This window comes from Sarcophilus harrisii, chromosome 4, assembly GCF_902635505.1.
Source record: "Sarcophilus harrisii chromosome 4, mSarHar1.11, whole genome shotgun sequence".
NCBI lineage: Eukaryota > Metazoa > Chordata > Mammalia > Dasyuromorphia > Dasyuridae > Sarcophilus > Sarcophilus harrisii.
The window spans coordinates 287,424,716-287,443,167 of NC_045429.1; the positions used below are offsets into that span (position 1 = coordinate 287,424,716).

Consider the following 18,452-nt stretch of genomic DNA (forward strand, 5'->3'; position numbering starts at 1 on the left):
CGCCTGCGCCGCAGGTGAGCCTGCGGCTAGCTCCGGCGCTTTTATTCTCGGAGTCTGCGCGGTCCCTCGCTGTCAGGCTCTAATAGCTCAAGCTCGCTTTTTGCCAGGTTGGGTTTAAAGGGCCAGCTCCCCGGTAAACCAGCTTTTAAAGAATCCTTCCCTTGTCGCTACTGTCTGAGATCGGGGCTTGGTAGCTTAATATGGGACCGTGGGGGCGGGGGCGGCGGCGGCAGCTCCTGCTCTTTTGCTGCTTCTTACTCGTATCGAGGAGCTGTTTTGGGACGCAGAAGGAGAAAGAAGAGGAGGAGGAGCGCCAGCCCAGCAAATGCGAAGGTATCCGTCCACCCCGCGGAGGGCGCTAACAATGCACCCTGCGCATCTGGGACAGGCTGGAATGGAGTCTGGGATAGGGGCGAGATGTCTGGAGAGGGAAAAGGAGGAAGAAGAGACTGACGCCCGCTGTGTGACAACAGATAAATCGCACCACTTCTCTGAGCTTGTTTACCCATCTGTAAAATGGGTATAGAATGTATCCCACCTATGGATCTAGTTGTTGTGAGGGAAGCCCTGGGTAAAGTCCCGTCGCTGCTGTTGCCCTAGCAAGCGTCTGCTTCCTTAACCTCTCCAGGACTCTGGGTCTTAGGGGAATTGGACCCAGGTGTAAATTCAATCTGTCGCTTACCGACAAAGCCCCTTAAAGTTCTCTTGCTTCCTTTCCTTTTCTGAAAAGTGGTGATAATAATGGTTGTATTACCTTTGTTCTCTGGGCTGTAGTGAGGGAGGCTCTAAGTCTATATAGAATATATTTATATATTAATTATTAATTAATTAAGTAATTATTAACTAATTATATATAAATATATATTTGTCTATATAGAAACAAGTCCTGAATAAATACTGGTTATTGTTTGCCGTTGTTACCCGTCTGACTGAGAGGTCTGCCTTTTCCTTCTCCAATTCATTTTGCAATTGGAAAATTGAAGGCAAACAGAATTAAATAACTTGCCCAGGGGTCACACAGCTGTTAAATGTCTGAGGCTGGATTTAAATTCAGATCTTCCTGACTCCCGGCCCACTGGCTATTGCTACTATAGTTTATTTAAGTGGTCCTTTGGTCCATCTAAAAGGAAATTCACTGCTCTTGTGAGCTCCCCACCTCCCCAAAGCCCAATTCTAGTGCCTTATTGTGGCAGAGATGCTGTGCAGATGGGATTTAAGATGTAGGAAGCCCTACCAAACAAGAAAGGTTTCAAGTACATGTTCAGCAAAGAACTCTTTAGCTTTGCATCAAATGACCAGCTTAGCCAACTCAGAAATTTATGACTAGGTTGGTCTAATAACGATTTTTTTCTCCCAACTCATAAAGATCAACCACTAAGCTACAAAAGGGCTGTGTTCTGAGGGAGTATTACCTACCTGGACAAAATCACAATTCCCTTTAAATGTAAAATTCTAATGCCTCTGAGCTCTTGCCTTAGAATTGATGAAAACTGTAATTCAGATCTACTAAGTTGAAGGTAACTGAAGTTGAAGAAGCACAATTGAAAAAGACCTTAGAAATCTTTTAATCTACATGGCAACAATTGTGAATGAATGCCTTGTCCTTTCCCACCCTAGCTTGGAAGCTTCCAAATTAAAAGAAGCCTTTTGATTTATTGGAGAGGAGGTGATTCAACTGCTTCTTGATGCCCATAAACCAAATAGGAAGAAATACAGTAGTCGTCACATTGCCTAACTGGGAGATGTTTTGGAACAGTATCCCCAAACAGTTTTGGCCTGTGCAGAAGTTGTAAACAGTATGGACTTTTTCCCAACAGACTACACAGCTAGTGTCTTTTCTCTGATAAACTTAGTGTTACTGATCTAATTCTTTGTTTCAGAAGATTTGATTTCTTAAGTATGGCCCTTCACTTAATGCAGAAAGCAACACACTTCCCCCCATTCCCACAACTCCTTTAATAAATGGTCTTTATAAGAAGCTATAGTGGGAAAAAAAAAAGCATCTCCTGATAGTCAACATTATGGTGATAAAACCTGTTCCCATTTAGACTGGTTCTTAGGTAAGAAATTTATATAATCTGTTATCAAGGCTGTACTTTACCAGCATTGTCTTGAATAGCCCAGAAACACATCAGAATAGGATGACATTAACAAGAATAATAATAAGTAGCATTTATATAGTGTTTTAGTTTCATTTTATCCTTAAAACAGATTTGGGAGGGACTTGAACTAGGTCACATAGACAGTAAATATCTGAAGCTGAATTTGAACATGGGTCTATTTTGACTTCATGTTTTGTCTTCCAACTATTGTGCTAGTCAGCTACCCATGTAACATAAGTAGAATGAGAACAGTACAAAAACCCAAACATTTCTTTTGCCTATATCAAGTGAGGTTCAAGTGAGATAATATTTGTGAAGCACTTAGCACAGTGTATGGCACCTATTAGGCAGTATATAAATGTTCATTCCTTTCCCTTCTCTTTATAATACACATTCCAGGCATACAGAACAACAGAATCAGTAAAGGTGTAAAATCATATGCTATCTATTTTTCATTTTTTGTATAGATTGTTATACTATTCCTCTCTCCCTGACTTTAACTCTTGGAGAATTCTGACCCAAAGCCATTCTCTTTATTCTCTGTCTTCAATCCCCAGTTTCTAGTGCCTTCCTCCACCTAAGTATTTACTTTACTTTATATATTTATTTTTCTGTTACTTTTTAAAAGTTCCTTGAGGATAGAGATTGTTTTCTTTTTTATCTCCAACATATAGCATAGTTCCTGATAGACTCTTTTTTTTTTTTTTTTTTTATTTAATAGCCTTTTATTTACAGGATATATACATGGGTAACTTTACAGCATTAACAATTGCCAAACCTCTTGTTCCAATTTTTCACCTCTTACCCCCCCTCACCCCCTCCCCTAGATGGCAGGATGACCAGTAGATGTTAAATATATTAAAATATAAATTAGATACACAATAAGTATACCTGACCAAAACGTTATTTTGCTGTAGAAAAAGAATCAGACTCTGAAATAATGTACAATTAGCTTGTGAAGGAAATCAAAAATGCAGGTGTGCATAAATATAGGGAATGGGAATTCAATGTAATGGTTTTTAGTCATCTCCCAGAGTTCTTTTTCTGGGCATAGCTAGTTCAGTTCATTACTGCTCCATTAGAAATGATTTGGTTGATCTCGTTGCTGAGGATGGCCTGATCCATCAGAACTGGTCATCATATAGTATTGTTGTTGAAGTATATAATGATCTCCTGGTCCTCCTGATAGACTCTTAATAATGCTAAATAGTAGGGGAGTGAGGTAGTTAGATGGCACAGTGGATAAAGCACCAGCTCTGAAGTCAGGAAGAACTGAGTTCAAATCTAGTCTCATACACACTTAACTCGTCCTAGCTGTATGATCTTGGGCAAGTCACTTAACCCCAATGCCTTCAGCAAAAAAAAAATAAAAATAATAATGTTAAATAGTGATGGTCAGAATTCTGTAATTGTAAGGAGAATATTACAATAGTCCAAGAGAAAGAATTTGTGGCATCAATAAGTATAGAATAGATAAGCTGGATTCAGGAGGTTTTGCAGAGATAGGAATTAAAAGATTTAGTACCTGATTGAATGGGTTAAGAAGAAAGGAAGGAACTTTGAGGTTATGAACAAAGGTGTCATTGATGGAAGTAATTATGTGAGAAGGAAAAGCAAATTTGAGGAGAAGAATAATCAGTTTTTGCTGAAACATAACTTAATGGGGATGGGGTAGGAGGAAGAGGAGAGGTCTCAAGTCTCAGTATACAATATGTGAATGTACCCCAAAACAGGGTGAACACCTTTTTCATAATGAAGAAAGGAGATGTTCAGTTGGTGTCTAATAACTGACTCCTCTGTTCTTCTCCACTCTTCTACTTTCTAATTCACACAAACCACTCTCAGGAACTGATACATTTTTGAACTGACACAAACTTCAATGAATCTCTTTCCTACTTTCCCATTTCATTGGAAAGCCTAAGTCCAGGGAAGTAAAATGATTTGCTAAAGATCACATGACTAATTAGTAATGTTAATAATCATGATTGATGTTTTATAGAATACTTCAAAGTTTGAATTAGATGCTACAGATAATATTAGTTCCAGTTTACAGATGAGGAAACTGAGACTGAGAGGTTAACTGATTTGCCCAGTCAGATAGCTGGTGTGCAAGATGGAATTTGAACTTATATTTTCCTTACTATCAGGTCAGCATACTGTCTATCACACCAGGCTGCCTAGAACTAAAACCTGGATTTCTTGCCCACAAATGCACTGTGCTATGTATCTTTTAAAATATATATATTTCTGGGTATTGTTTTTTTCTACACACACAGTCTGTAAAATACTGACCGTGGAGCTTCAAGGGGAGCTGAATCGGAGCAGCCGGTCTCGGGAATTGCTAGAACTAGGGCAAGTGCTAGACACTGGAAAGAGGAAGAGACAGATCCCCTACAGCACTTCGTGAGTCTCCCTTGACTTTCCTACTGTTATGGAGCCTCTACAGCTTCATTCTTAACCCTATAATCATTCCTTAACTTTCTTCATCCCCACAGTTTCCAATGGATAATCTATTTCTTTGCCATTGTCTCCTTTCTCTGTCTCCCTCAGGGAAATTCGGCTGGAGGAAGCCCTGGAGAATCTGTGTGAACAGATTCTGGATTACAGTGTCCATGCTGAACATAAGGGATCCTTAAGATATGCCAAGGTAAAATAAATCTTCTCCATGAGGATCCCACTGCTCAGGGGTACCATTTTTTGTTCTTCCTCCTCTTAGAATCCTCTGCCAAGACCTTTGCCCTTGGATTATCCCATGCTCTCTTCCAGTCTGTCTCATCTTCCATTCTGAGCTCATCAAAGTGGATCCTTTGATCCACTTGGGTATTCCATCCCCACCCCCAAGTTCAATGAAAGATCCTATTATAGTGGAAATGGGAAGGGAGGAGGAGAAAGAAATTGAAATAAAGGAGCTTGACCTGCTAGAAGTCCCCTGTTTCTTTCTTCTCACTTCTTCCCTTCACCACAGGGTCAGAGTGAGACTATGGCAACTCTGAAAGGCCTGGTACAGAAAGGTGTGAAGGTGGATCTGGGAATCCCTTTGGAAATGTGGGATGAACCTAGCGTGGAGGTTTCATTCCTTAAGAAGCAGGTAAGAAAATGTCACTTTCCAGAAAGATGAAATGAGCTGTGACAGAGAGCAGGATATGGACTTGACAAATAAAATTAGACAATAAGTGCCGATCATGGAAGTAACCAGGGACTGGACAAGACTGGACCCCTTTCTTAGAAGCAGATATTGGGGGAGGAATAAGGTAGAGACAGGTGATTAAAGGGAATGGATTTGAATTTCTGAGAATTTTTCACTCAGAAATAGAAATTCTATTCACCCCCTTCCTTCTCCTTCTCTATTCTTCTCTCCCTGTCAGTGTGAGCTGATGTTAGAGAAGTTTGAAGATGTCATTGAAGACTGGTACTTTCATCACCAGGAGTTGCCACTTCAGCAATTCCTCTGTGAGGGGCATGTGCTTGCAAAGGAGGAGAAGGGTGAGTTGCTCAGGAGCAAACTGAGCCTTGGGGGTGGAAAAACAGATATCTATTTGTATATTCACTGTCTGTCTTTTCATTAATTCAGACTGTCTTCAGGAAACCTGGACTGAGGAATGGAGAGAACAGAAAGAGAAAGGCTTGAAAGAGAGCCTAGGGCACCACTCCCATGATAGTGTAGATCTCTGATCACTTCCTATTTTTCTAGATCAGTATTAAAGCTGATATATATATATATATATACATATATATCTTCTAAGTATGAAGGTGATGTAATTTTTACAACTGTACCTTTAGCCTAGCCACATTTGGAAATTTTGTCCACTAAATGTGGCTACTGGCTATGGGATAATCTAAGGTTGGAGACAGAAGAAATGAGTGGAACTCCCAAGATATTTTCAGATTTGCATCTGTGACACTACCTACCCTGCACCTGTTTTTCATAAGGAGGTTTACAAGGCTGGTACCATCTTAGCAGATAAATACATAAAGATCAATAGATTTTAATGCCTCTTCTGGGTGCTTCATAATCATAAGGTGATGGGAGGGAGTGGAGAGGGGAGGACAAATGGCCCATAGAAGTGGGAAATGACCAAAATATCTAGAGGACCCAGGAAAGATTCTTTGTATGTACAAATGCAGATTACTAAAGCCAGTGAGCTTTGTTCTAAATCAGAGGTGCTTAACTTGGGGTCTATAAATTTTTTCTTAATATTTTGACAATTTTAATTTTTAATATAATTAGTATTTTGTAATAGTATATGTTTTTTTAATGAATTTTTAAAAATATTCTGAAATGGGATCCATAAACTTTAAAATCTGCCAAAGAGATTAGTGACAAAAATAGTTACCAACCCTTGTCCTAGCAGGTAAGAGGGAAAAGTGGATTGAAGACTGAAGGGGAAAGCTAAGAGTGTTAAAGATCCCATCTTATTGCAGAAAGGATAAATTAAATGGGGATAGAAGAGGACCCTATAAAGGGTTGGAGTTGGGTTGATCAGAATGAGTGGCAGAGTTTTATAAATAGCCAATAATCTACATGGCTTTTTCTCTCTTCTCTCTTCTGACAAGCACAAGAAGGCCTCACAGTGACTGACATTTTTGCAATGGGCAGGTTCCCTGAGCATACAGAGCTCTCTGATCATTACACCTGTAGCTCCTGTTATTACCTGACCAGAACTTCTGAACTGAGGAGAAACTTTTATATCAATATTGTTACGTCCTTTTCTCTAGTTCCCCAAACTAGTCTGAGGTATGATGTAGTGGTAAGAGCAAAGGTTCTTAAAAACCTCCCTAAGACCCACTTTACTTTCCTCTCATAGTAAATGGGAACAATAATTCCTGCTTTCTTCACTGAGAGGATCAAATAAAAGATATGATCTTATTTGTAGTAAAAACTACTAGGTCTTGTGTGATCCTAGCTTCTTAGTATTTGATTTACTTTCTGGATGCTTACAGACCTTTAAATATAGGAGCTCTGGATTTTGGATGACATTCCTTGGCCTTTTCCTTTTGAGGTTTCTTTCAGGAGGTGAAAATTGGAAATTTCTATTTCCAATTTTCACTTTGTCTTCCAATTCTAAGAGACTTGGACAATTTTCATTCATTAAATACCCGTTATTTGCCAAGCACCAAATAGTGTCATTGTAAATAGCCTTGTTTTATTTCTATTTTTATTGTGACACCTTGTTTCTGTATTTTATATAATACCATTTCATCATTTCAAAAATATATTTTTATCATTTTAAGGAAAACCTTACTTTTCTGAGACATTTTAATATTTTCAACTTGAGTTGGCATACTTATCAAGTCCTTCCTTAATATATTGGTAAATAATTATTAATGATTAATTATTGGTTCATTTAATTGTTAATATAGTTTGCTATTCTCATTGCTTTCTAAATCTTGAGGCAGCCTTTGTGTCCTTCTATAAATTCTTATTTATAAGATAAAAATTTTCTGATACATTGTATTTATTTTGTGGAATTCTATTTAACATTTTTACATTGATACTCATTAATACTTTATCCTTCCTACATCCAAATAGTCAAAACCTTTTTATTTCATAAAAGCACTACTTTACAGAAAAGCAGTCTGCTATTCATAGATCACTGACTTTCTCTAATCTTGTAATCAACATATGTTTGTGTAAGTTATACCACATGTGTGGGTATAATCAACATGTGTTTGTGTAAGTTATACCACATGTGTGGGTATGAATACATATATAAATGTTGCTCAGGTGAGGATCACAGGTTTACCAGAAGAAGGTGTAAAATCAAAAAATTCAAATTCCATATTATAAGGAAAAATATCCAAAAAATCTTAATAAAGATAAATAGTGCAGATCTATTGACTTAAAGATTGCAACAGGAAAAACAAACACCACTCTTGGAATTCTTAAGAATTCATTAGCACATTGCAAGCAAATCAAATCTGAAGGAATACCAAATAATCTATTACTATACAATCATGAAAAATGAGAGAAGAGAATGGACTAAAGTCAGGCATTTAAAGAACCCAAAATAACATTCTAATGAATTTTTGAAATGAATGTTCAAAAAAAAAAATGAGATATTTCTGCTTTTCAAAAAGAACCAGCAGCAAGCAGTATATGTGACTAGTAAGCACTGCAAACAAGCTAATGAAAGGTCCAGTCATTAAAGGAAAAAAAAAAATCAAATTCTCTCATATTTATAGGCTATTGCATTAGGTCAAAAAACTGACCTACGAGGTAAAAGAATAAAGAAGAGTCCTTAAAGAATGACAATGACTTAAGGAGCTAAAGATTAATAGATAATTTAAAGATTCAGGTGAAGGAACTGAGAAAGAATTGAATTAATATTCCAGGAACAGGGGCAGCTAGTTAATGCAAGGGATAGAGCACCAGCCCTGAAGTCAGGAAGAACTGAATTCAAATTTGACCTCAGATTCTTAACACTTCCTAACTGTGGTCCTGGGCAAGTCACTTGACTCAGAAAAAAAAATTCCAGGAACAAAATTCCTGGAATTATCAATTGGTAATCTGAAAATACCAAAGGAAACAGAAAATATGAAGGTCTTCCTGGGGAGGCAGCCTTAGTCTCAGTTGCAATCAATAATTAATCCAAAATCGCAGCCAGCTGGTAAAATGCAATTTATTTCTCCTTACAAATTATCCCGGTTAGTTGATGTCTATCTCTCTGCCTGGCCCCAAGAGATCTTGCAGCTTTGTCCTTGGCTTCTGCCTCTGCTTTCTTCAGCCTCCAGCCAGCTCCGACTCGTGGCTTTTCAATCTCCTTCCAGAGTGTTCTGTCTCAGAGCCCTGTTGATGTTCCGGAGAAATTCTCTTTCACTCCAAGAGCTTCCTCCATATATATCATCTCCCAAAGGTTAACTCCTCCTTCTCGAGGCAGGGATTATGGGTTATCTCCCAGAGTGCTCTCTGGTCCTAAGAATTTCAAGGGAGGTGTGAATTCAGACTAAGCCAGCCCTGAATTCTCGTGTGAACTCCATTGAGTACTTAGATACTTGAGCTCTCTAAAGGTGTGAACACAAGCATTGTTCAATCAGTTCCACTTAGTATCTTGTTTCAAGTTCTGGCCCAAAATAACTCTAAGATTAAATTAACTCCAATGTCTTTAACACTTTGTAAAGAAATGTCTTAACACTTTAGTAAAGATTCCAACAGTAATCTTTTTTTTATGGGAGAGAGAATTCAAAGGGAAGTTATATGAATATAGAGGGATAAAATAAAGTAGAAATGAGCTGGAACTGGACCATCTACTGAGTTCATATGTGAACAATGAAGTCCTCTTAGCATAGGTATTGGCAGCCAGGAGACAGAATTAGAAATTCCTAAAGGAACTGGGGTAATACCATCAGCTTCTTGGTCCAGACTTTATACTGAGAAAGAACTAAGGTAACCAACACTGCTCTAGTTCAGAACTAGAGTTAGTTCCTGATGTAGTGGTTTAATGCATTAATTTTACTTTCCTGAATCTCCTTTTCTTCATCAATACATATTCTGCCAAGTGCTGGAAAAGTATGGTTGAAATAACCTGCGAATTAAAATCAGCCAACCAGAAGGCAGAATGAGTGTTACCCTAGTTTAACATATCAGTGATCCTTTGTGGTATCTACTTTGTGAACCTAAAACACCTCAGCTCCACGGGGATGGCTTAAACTGATTCATACTGTCCCCAAATGGACAGAGCTTGCTCAAAAACATCTTGTTTCTTGGTATTCTATATTCTTCCTATTTTCCTGCCCCCCTTTGTTGTAAAATCATATAAACCATTCTCTAAATCCTTAATTTCTATTTAATTTAATATTTTATATTTCCCCAATTACATGTAAAAACAGTTTCTAATATTTTAAAAATTGATTTCCAAATTCTCTTCCTCTCTCCCTACCCCACTCATTGAAAAGGCAGTTTGATATAAGTTATACAATTGTAATCATGCAAGACATTTTTATATTAAGAATGTAAAATAAGACAGACCAAAATAAAAGCCCAAGAAAAATAAAAGTTAAAAAAGCATACTTCTATTTGTATTCAGATTCTATCAGTTCTTTCTCTGGGGATAGCTAACATTTTTCATAATAAGCCCCAGGAATTGAGTTATTTCTTTGAGCACCTGAGCATTCCCATTTCTCCTAGACTACTCCTGTTCTCCATCTAGTTTCCTCCAAAAAAAAGGGAGAAAGGCTAAATATTTGAAAGCCAGCTATTTCTAGTGCCACCACTTATTTAAATACTCTTACAGATACATCAAGTACAAGAGAAGAGAGGCCCTTCAAGATCATCTTGTTCAAGCTCTTCATTCTACAAGTGAGGGCAATGAAGTTCTTGAGCATTAAGTTATTTGTACACAGTCATGACATTGATTATCTAAAAAGTTTGTTTCTGAACCCAGGTTTTTCCACTTTACTACACTGCCTTCTATTGATGAGTGAACAAAACACAAAACAAATGATCACCTTCCAAAATACTGAAGTTTGAATACAGGAATGTAATTTGAACTTTATTTTATTTCAAGTTGTGGTCATTGTTTCTGTTTTGGCCAGAAACTCTGAGAATCTTCCCCTACGACATTCTTCATTCTTCCCTACTCTTAATTACTGATTGGGTATTGCCTCAGTCAAACTGAGACCTGTTTTAAGACCTTAGCTTAAAAAGGCCAAGGTCTCCCACTGCATCCAGGGACATTTCCAGTTATCCCTTCCAGTCTGTATGTTGCCACTGGAATCAGATGGCTCCAGAGGAGAAAGTAAGAGTGGTAACTGCATAGCACTCCCTCACATAAATCCAGTTCACTTGCAAACAACAATCTTATTATATTGCCGTTACTGTGTTTAATGTTCTGGTTCTACTCATTACTTTTTGCATCAATTTATGAAAATCTCTCCAGCTTTTTCTGAGTGCGTCTAGTTCATCATTTCTTATATCATAATCACATACCACAAATTGTTTAGCTGTTCCCCCATTGATGGACATTCCCTTGATTTCCAATTTTTTGCCACCAGAAAAAAGCTGCCATAAGTATTTGGGCATAATTCCACATTACTCTACATAATAGTTGAAACAATTCACAACTCTACCAACAATGCATTTTTCTCAATTTTCCCATTTTTCCTTCATTCTCCTTTTATTTTTCATTTTCATTTCCTTTCATTCTCCTTTTCTCTCCTATTAGCCAACCTAATAGGCATGAAATAGTACTTCAGTATTGTGTTGGTTTTTTTTTTTGTTTTGTTTTGTTTTTTTTGCCAAAGCAACTGGGATTAAGTGACTTGCCCAGAGTCACACAGCTAGGAAGTGTTAAGTGTGAGATCAAATTTGAACTAGGTCCTCCTGACTTCAGGACTGGTGCTTTAATCACTGCGCCAACTATCTGCCTCCTTCAGTATTGTTTTAATGTGTAGATGGGGGGGGGAAAAACTGTTAGTTCAACATAAATTGAAATTGAGTACATTAGGTTTTTTTTTTTCCTTTTTAGAATTCCTAAACAGGATATTTATGGTTTCTCACACTGATTTTGGAAGGGCACTCTTTCCTCCAAAAAAAGAAATAAAGAAAGAATATTTATCAATATAACTGTATTTTGACCTTGACTAGAGCCAAGATGGTATATTAAAGTCAGGAAGCTGCCTGAGTTCTTCCAGTTTTCCTCAAAAACCATATTTTCATGGTGAACAAAGTCTGTAATGATAGTCTACAAAAAGACGGAATGAAACAATTTTCCAGCTCAAGATGGGTTGGAAGGACTTCAAGAAAGGTCAGTTTTGCTGGTTTGAAAGGAGTATACATCCCAGCTCAGATGATGTCTGGGAACCCAGTGGAAGGGTCTTAATCACAGGCTGAGATCCTCACTCCTGACTCAGTAAAACAATAACAGAGCAGACAATTGAGGCAGTTTCCAGTCCCCAGTACAGAAGGCAAATCAACAAACTGGGAAACCAGGCAACAACTGGTGAGACTAAGTCAAGCTATCCCAATGCTGTGAGCAAGACACCAAACACAAGGTGTCCCTATGCTCAAAGGCAAAGCTGTAAGGTACCCAAAAATCTTGGGACAGCAGCTTCTGTGTCTGCAGGAGCAAAGCTCCACTTTACAAGTTACAAAATGGGCTGGGAGAAGGGGCAGAAGACGAGAAAGAAAAAAAGGAAAGAAGAAAGAAAAAAAATGACCAAGAAACAAAAAAGAACTTTGATCATAGAAAACCACTTGAGTGATAGGAAGGACCAAAACACTAACTCTGAAGAGGACAAAATGCCCACATCTGAAACTTCAAAAGTGTATGAATTGATCTCAAATCCAGACCCTTTTTAGAAAAGTTCATAAAATTTTTTTAAAAGTTAAATAAGAGAGGCAGAAGAAAAAATGAGAAGTATGTAAGAAAGAGTCAGCAGCTTAGAAAAGGAAAACAATTCCTTAAAAAATACAATTGAAAAAATGCAACAAAAAAAAAAAATCCACTGAAGAAAACAGCACCTTTAAAAGTAGAATTAACTAAATGGAAAAGGAGATATAAAAGATAACTGAAGAAAATCATACACTAAAAACTAGAACTGAGCAAATGAAGTCAATGAAATTCAAAAAGTTAAACTTTAAAAGAATGAAAAAAAAATAGAAACAAATGTGAAATATCTCACTGGAACTGACCTGGAAAATAGATCCAGGAGAGACAGATTAAAAATCAATGGGCTACCAGAAAACTGCAACCAAGAAAAAAGCCTGGACAGCATTCTTCAAGAAATCATAGAGGAAAACTGCTCTGATAGCATAGAACTCAAAGACAAAATAATCATTGAAAAACTGTATTGGGAACTGGCCATCTTCAGCAATGAGATGAACCAAATCAGTTCCAATGGAGCAGTAATGAACTGAACCAGGTACACCCAGTGAAAGAACTCTGGGAGATGACTAAGAACCATTGCATTGAATTCCCAATCCCTAAAATTTTTGCCTGCCTGCATTTTGGATCTTCTTCACAAGCTAATTGTACAATATTTCAGAGTCCGATTCTTTTTGTACAGCAAAATAACGGTTTGGTCATGTATACTTATTTTGTATCTAATTTATACTTTAATGTATTTAACATCTACTGGTCATCCTGCCATCTAGGGGAGGGGGTGGAAGGAAGGAGGGGAAAAATTGGAACAAAAGGTTTGGCAATTGTCAATGCTGTAAAATTACCCATACATATAACTTATGTAAATAAAAAGCTATTTTAAAAAAAGAGAGAGATTAAAAAAAAAAAAACTGCATTGATCACCTCCTCAAAAAATTCCCACAAGGAAAACTCCAAGAAATGTTGTTGCAAAACTCCATAATTATAAGGTCAAGGAAAAAATACTACAGGCTGCCAGAAAACAAAACAAAACAAACAAACAAACAAAAACAGTTCCAGTATTGAGTAGCCACAGTCAGAATTACTTAGGATTTGGCAGTTTCTACAATAAAAGACTGGAGGGTCTGGAATACCATATTCCAAAAAGATGAATTACAATAAAAATCAACTACCTGAGACTGAGCATCATCTTTCAGGGGAGGAGATGGAACTTTGATAAAGTAAGGGACTTCTAATAATTTATATTAGAAAGACCAGAATCAAACAAAAAATTTGATTTACAAATATGAGACTCAAGAGAACCATAAAAAGGTAAACATAAAAGAAAAAAAAAAAACATTATTTAAAGGTTAAACTGTTTATATCCCTACATGGAATGCTGATACTTGTAACTCTTGATAATTATATCTTTTATTAGGGCAGTTAGAAGAGATATAAATAAACAGAGGGGGTAGGTATAAATTGACTTTGATGTGTTGGCATTTAAAAGACAGAAAGGCAGAGGATTGCACTGGAAAAAGAGGAAACGGGAGGTAAAATGGGGTAAATTAGATCACATGAAGAGGTGCAAAAGACGGAACGCCAGGAATGCAGGGTGGTTCAATATAAGGAAAACTATTGGCATAATTAACCATATCAATAATAAAACTAACAGAAATCATATAATAGAATTGAGGGGTTCTCAAACTATGGCCCGGGCCAGATGCAGCAGCTGAGGACGTTTATCCCCCTCACCCAGGGATATGAAGTTTCTTTATTTAAAGGCCCACAAAACAAAGTTTTTGTTTTTAACTATAGTCCGGCCCTCCAACAGTTTGAGGGACAGTGAATTGTTCCCCTATTTAAAAAGTTTGAGGATCCCTGTATAGATAATCTCAATTGATGCAGAAAGGTTTTGACAAAATACAGCAGCATCTATTCTTCTTAAGAACATTAGAGAGCATAGGAATAAAAGCAGTGTCTAAAACCATTTGCAAGCATTATTTGTAATAGGGAGAACCTTAGAAGCATTCCCAGTAAGATCTGGGGTGCCATTATTACCACTAATATTCAATATTGTACTAGAAATGTTGGCTCTGGAAAAGAAAAAGAAAGAGAAGGAATTAGAGTAAGTAATGAAATAAAATCATTACTCTTTACAGATGATATAATGGTATATTTAGAGAAACCTAAAGAAAACTTAAAAATACTTGAAATAATTAACAACTTTAGTAAAGTTGCAGGATGTAAAATAAACCCACATAACTCATCAGCATTTCTATATATATATTCAAAAAGATCAAAGGAACTAATTGGAAAAAAAACTGTAGCTGATGTAAAACAATATTATAAAATGGCAGTCATCAAAACCATTTGGTATTGTCTAAGAAATAGAGTAATGGATCAATGAAATAGGTTAGGTATACAAAACACAATTGTCAATGAATATATTAATTTGATATTTGATAAACCCAAAGACATCAACTTCTGGGATAAGAATTTGCTAAAAATTACTGGGAAAACTAGAAAATACTATAGCAGAAATTGGGTATAGGTCAATGTCTTGCATCCTATACCACATAAGGTAAAAATGGGTTCATGATTTAGACATAAAGGGTGATACTATCAGCAAATCAGGAGATCAAGGGATAATTCATCTGTAAGATCTCTGGAGAAGGGAGGAATGTACGTCCAAACAAGAAATAGGGAACATTACGAAATCCAAAATGAATAATTTTGATTACATTATATTAAAAAGGTTTTGCACAAATAAAAGATGAAAAGGAAGCAGAAAGGTGGGAAACACTTTTTATAGCCAATGTTTTTGGTAAAGGCCTCATTTCTAAAATATATGGAGAACAGAGTCAAATTTATAAGAATACAAGGTATTTCCCATTTTATAAGTAGTCAAAGGCAACATTCTTAAAGCCATCAATTGTCATATTAAAAAAGTGCTCTAAAACACTAATATTAAATAAATGTAAATTAAGACAACTCTAAGGTACCAACTTCATACTTCTCAGATTGGTTAAGCTGACAGGAAAAGAAAATGACAAATGTTGTAGTGATGAGGTTAGTGGCAGTGCAGAGAGTTGAGGTGTGAGAATTCCTTTCTGGTCAGCACAGGTCCAATGTGAAAGAATTCATGAACACGAAATATTAGTGACAAAAAAAGGAACTTTTATTGGCACCAAGAAGCCAGCTTTGCTAGTAAGACTGACTTCCACTGGGACACTGATGCATTGTTGGTGGAGTTGTGAACAAATCCAACCATTCTGGAGAGCAATCTGGAATTATGCCCCAAAAGTTATCAAACTGTTGCATACCCTTTGATCCAGCAGTGCTACTACTGAGCTTATACCCCAAAGAGATACTAAAGAAGGGAAAGGGACCTGTATGTGTCAAAATGTTTGTGGTGCCCTGTTTGTAGGGGCTAGAAACTGGAAAATGAATGGATGCCCATCAATTGGAGAATGGTTGGGTAAATTGTGGTATATGAATGTTATCGAATATTATTGTTCTGTAAGAAATGACCAGCAGGATGAATACAAAGAGGCTTGGAGAGACTTACATGAACTGATGCTAAGTGAAATGGGCAGAATCAGGAGATCATTATATACTTCAACAGCGATACTGTATGAGGATGATTCTGACAGAAGTGGATTTCTTCAACAAAGAGAAGATCTAACTCAGTTTCAATTGATCAATGATGGACAGAAAAAGCTACACCCAAAGAAAGAACACTGGGAAATGAATGTAAACTGTTTGCATTTTTGTTTTTCTTCCCGGGCTATTTTTACCTTCTGAATCCAATTCTTCCTGTGCAACAAGAGAACTGTTCAGTTCTGCACACAGATATTGTATCTAGGTTATATTGTGACATATTCAACATGTATAGGACTGCTTGCCATCTGGGGGAGGGGGTGGAGGGAGGGAGGGATAAAGTCGGAACAGAAGTGAGTGCAAGGGATAATGTTGTAAAGAAATTTTTTTCAAAATAAAAAAAAACAAATTATTACAATGGATGGGGGAGGGTTCAGGGAAGAATACAGTGGAAAATATTAGTGATTTTTAAAATAAAAGGTATCAGTGGCATAATCCTGGTAGGGAAATAGAGATCTTAGCAGAGAAATCCTGGCAGAGAAATAAAAAGGGGTTATCACTGAAAAGAGAATGTTTTCACAGTGGCTAGGAGTCCTGGCAGGCAGCTATGCCAAGGAAAAGTTCCTTGACAAGGCATGATCCTATTTCAGACATTCTGCAAATTTTGAATTTAAAATTGTGTTTTTTATAGGAAATTTGAGACTGAAGTTTCAATTGAATGAGATTCCTTCAATGTTGTCACTGCCCCCAGGCCTAGATTTCCAATTGAATGAGACCACTTAAGTTCTAGTCACCACCAAGATAATAGAATGAAGCCACTTTATCTTGATTCCCTGAGGCAGGTCTCTCCCAGAGGAGAGTTTCTCAAGAGTTCACTCCATGGCTTCCCCCCAAAGTCAGAGAGGACAGTTTCAGGGTTCCCCCCATCAGTAGGAGATGGGAAAACTGGGACAATGCATTGTTGGTGGAGTTATGAACTGATCCAATCATTCTGAAGAGCAATTTGGAACCATGCCCAAAGTGCTGTAAAACTGATCCAGCAGTGTCACTACTGGGACTGTATCCCCCCAAAAATCAAAAAGGAGTGAAAAGGACCCATATGCACAAACATGTTTATATCAGCTCTTTTTGTGGTAGCAAAGATTAAAAATTAGTGGATGCTCATCAATTAGGGAATAATTGAATAAGTTATGGTATATTAAAGTAATAGAATGTTATTATTCTATAAAAAATGATGAACAGGTTGATTTTAGAAAAGCCTGGAAAGATTTACATGAACTGATGGTGAATGAAGGAAGCAGAACCATAAATACATTGTACACAGTGACAGCAAGACTGTTCGATGATCAACTATGAAATACTTGGTTATTCTAAGCAGGTCAGTGATCTGAGACAAACCCAATAAACTTTGAATAGAAAACATCATCTGCATCCAGAAAGAGAATCCTGGAGAATGAATGTAAATCAACACATGTTATGTGCACTTTTCCCCTTCTCTCCTGGTTTTTCCCTTTTGTTCTGCTTTTTCTTTCCCAATATAATCCATAAAGAAATGTGTATTCAGATTGAGGCCAATTCCAATGATCTTGTGATGAAGAGAGCTATCTACACCCAGAGAGAGGACTGTGGGAACTGAATGTGGACCACAACATGGCATTTTCACTCTTTTTGTTGGTGTTTGCTTGCATTTTGTTTTCTTTCTCATTTTTTCTTTTTTGTTATGATTTTTCTTGTGCAGCAAGATAATTGTGTATACTTATATTGGATTAAGATGTATTTTGTAACATCTTTAACAAATATTGGATTACTTGCCATATAGGGGAGGTGTTGGGGGAAAGAAGGGAAAAATTTGGAACACAAGGTTTTGCAAGGGTCAGTGTTGAAAAATTATCCATGCATATGTTTTGAAAATAAAAAGCTTTAATAAAAAAATGTGTATTTAATAAGTTAATATATATGTACAACTGGCAAGGGGAGCCCTGAAACTCACTCACTCTCTCTCTCTCTCTCTTTCTCTCTCTCTCTCTGACTTTGAGGGGAAAGCTTGGGAAACTCCCTCAGAGAAGCTCTCCCTCGAGAGACCCGCCCCAGGGAATCAAGATCAAGTGGTTTGGTTCTGTTATCTGGGTGGGACTAGTTGAGTCCAGGACCACTACTACTTAGCCTGAGTTGGAGATAGAGATTTCTATCCAATTCTATTGAGTTGCAAGGGTAGGGAGTTTTGGGGACTCCCTGAGGGAGTACAGGGGAGCCAAACCTCTCCATTTGGTTCCCTGAACCCGGAACCTGCCACTAAACCTTATCATTTAACTCCCTGACCACCAGAAACCCTCCTCTCATTTTGGTTCCCTGAATCTAGACCTCATCACTTGGTTGCCTGACAGGAGGGAGCCCCACCCCCTTTATTAAAGGTACCAGAGAGAGTGGAGAGGTATTACCCATTTCTAAA

General features: G+C 37.2%; 1 protein-coding gene across 2 annotated transcripts; it reads left to right on the top strand.

The window, feature by feature from the left end:
* The first annotated feature begins 79 nt into the window (after nt 1-79).
* CNPY4 (canopy FGF signaling regulator 4) lies at nt 80-12,470 on the top strand. Of its 2 annotated transcripts, none has more exons than XM_031965267.1 (6): nt 80-333; nt 4,379-4,505; nt 4,653-4,749; nt 5,068-5,190; nt 5,468-5,585; nt 11,567-12,470. In XM_031965267.1, exons 1-6 carry the CDS (start codon nt 201-203, stop codon nt 11,662-11,664), a joined length of 696 nt encoding a protein of 231 aa, XP_031821127.1. In that variant the 5' UTR covers nt 80-200; the 3' UTR covers nt 11,665-12,470. The 2 variants fall into 2 exon arrangements, with proteins under 2 accessions (XP_031821127.1, XP_003768901.2); XM_003768853.4 differs by lacking the exon at nt 11,567-12,470 and adding an exon at nt 5,674-7,333.
* Nucleotides 12,471-18,452: the final 5,982 nt, after the last annotated feature.

Coding starts and splice junctions, on each gene's coding strand:
- CNPY4 (XM_003768853.4), top strand. CDS start 201: ATGGGACCGTGGGGGCGGGGGCGGCGGCGGCAGCTCCTGCTCTTTTGC. Junction 5,191..5,467: donor TTTCATTCCTTAAGAAGCAG/GTAAGAAAATGT, acceptor TCTCCCTGTCAG/TGTGAGCTGATGTTAGAGAA. Junction 5,586..5,673: donor GCTTGCAAAGGAGGAGAAGG/GTGAGTTGCTCA, acceptor TCATTAATTCAG/ACTGTCTTCAGGAAACCTGG.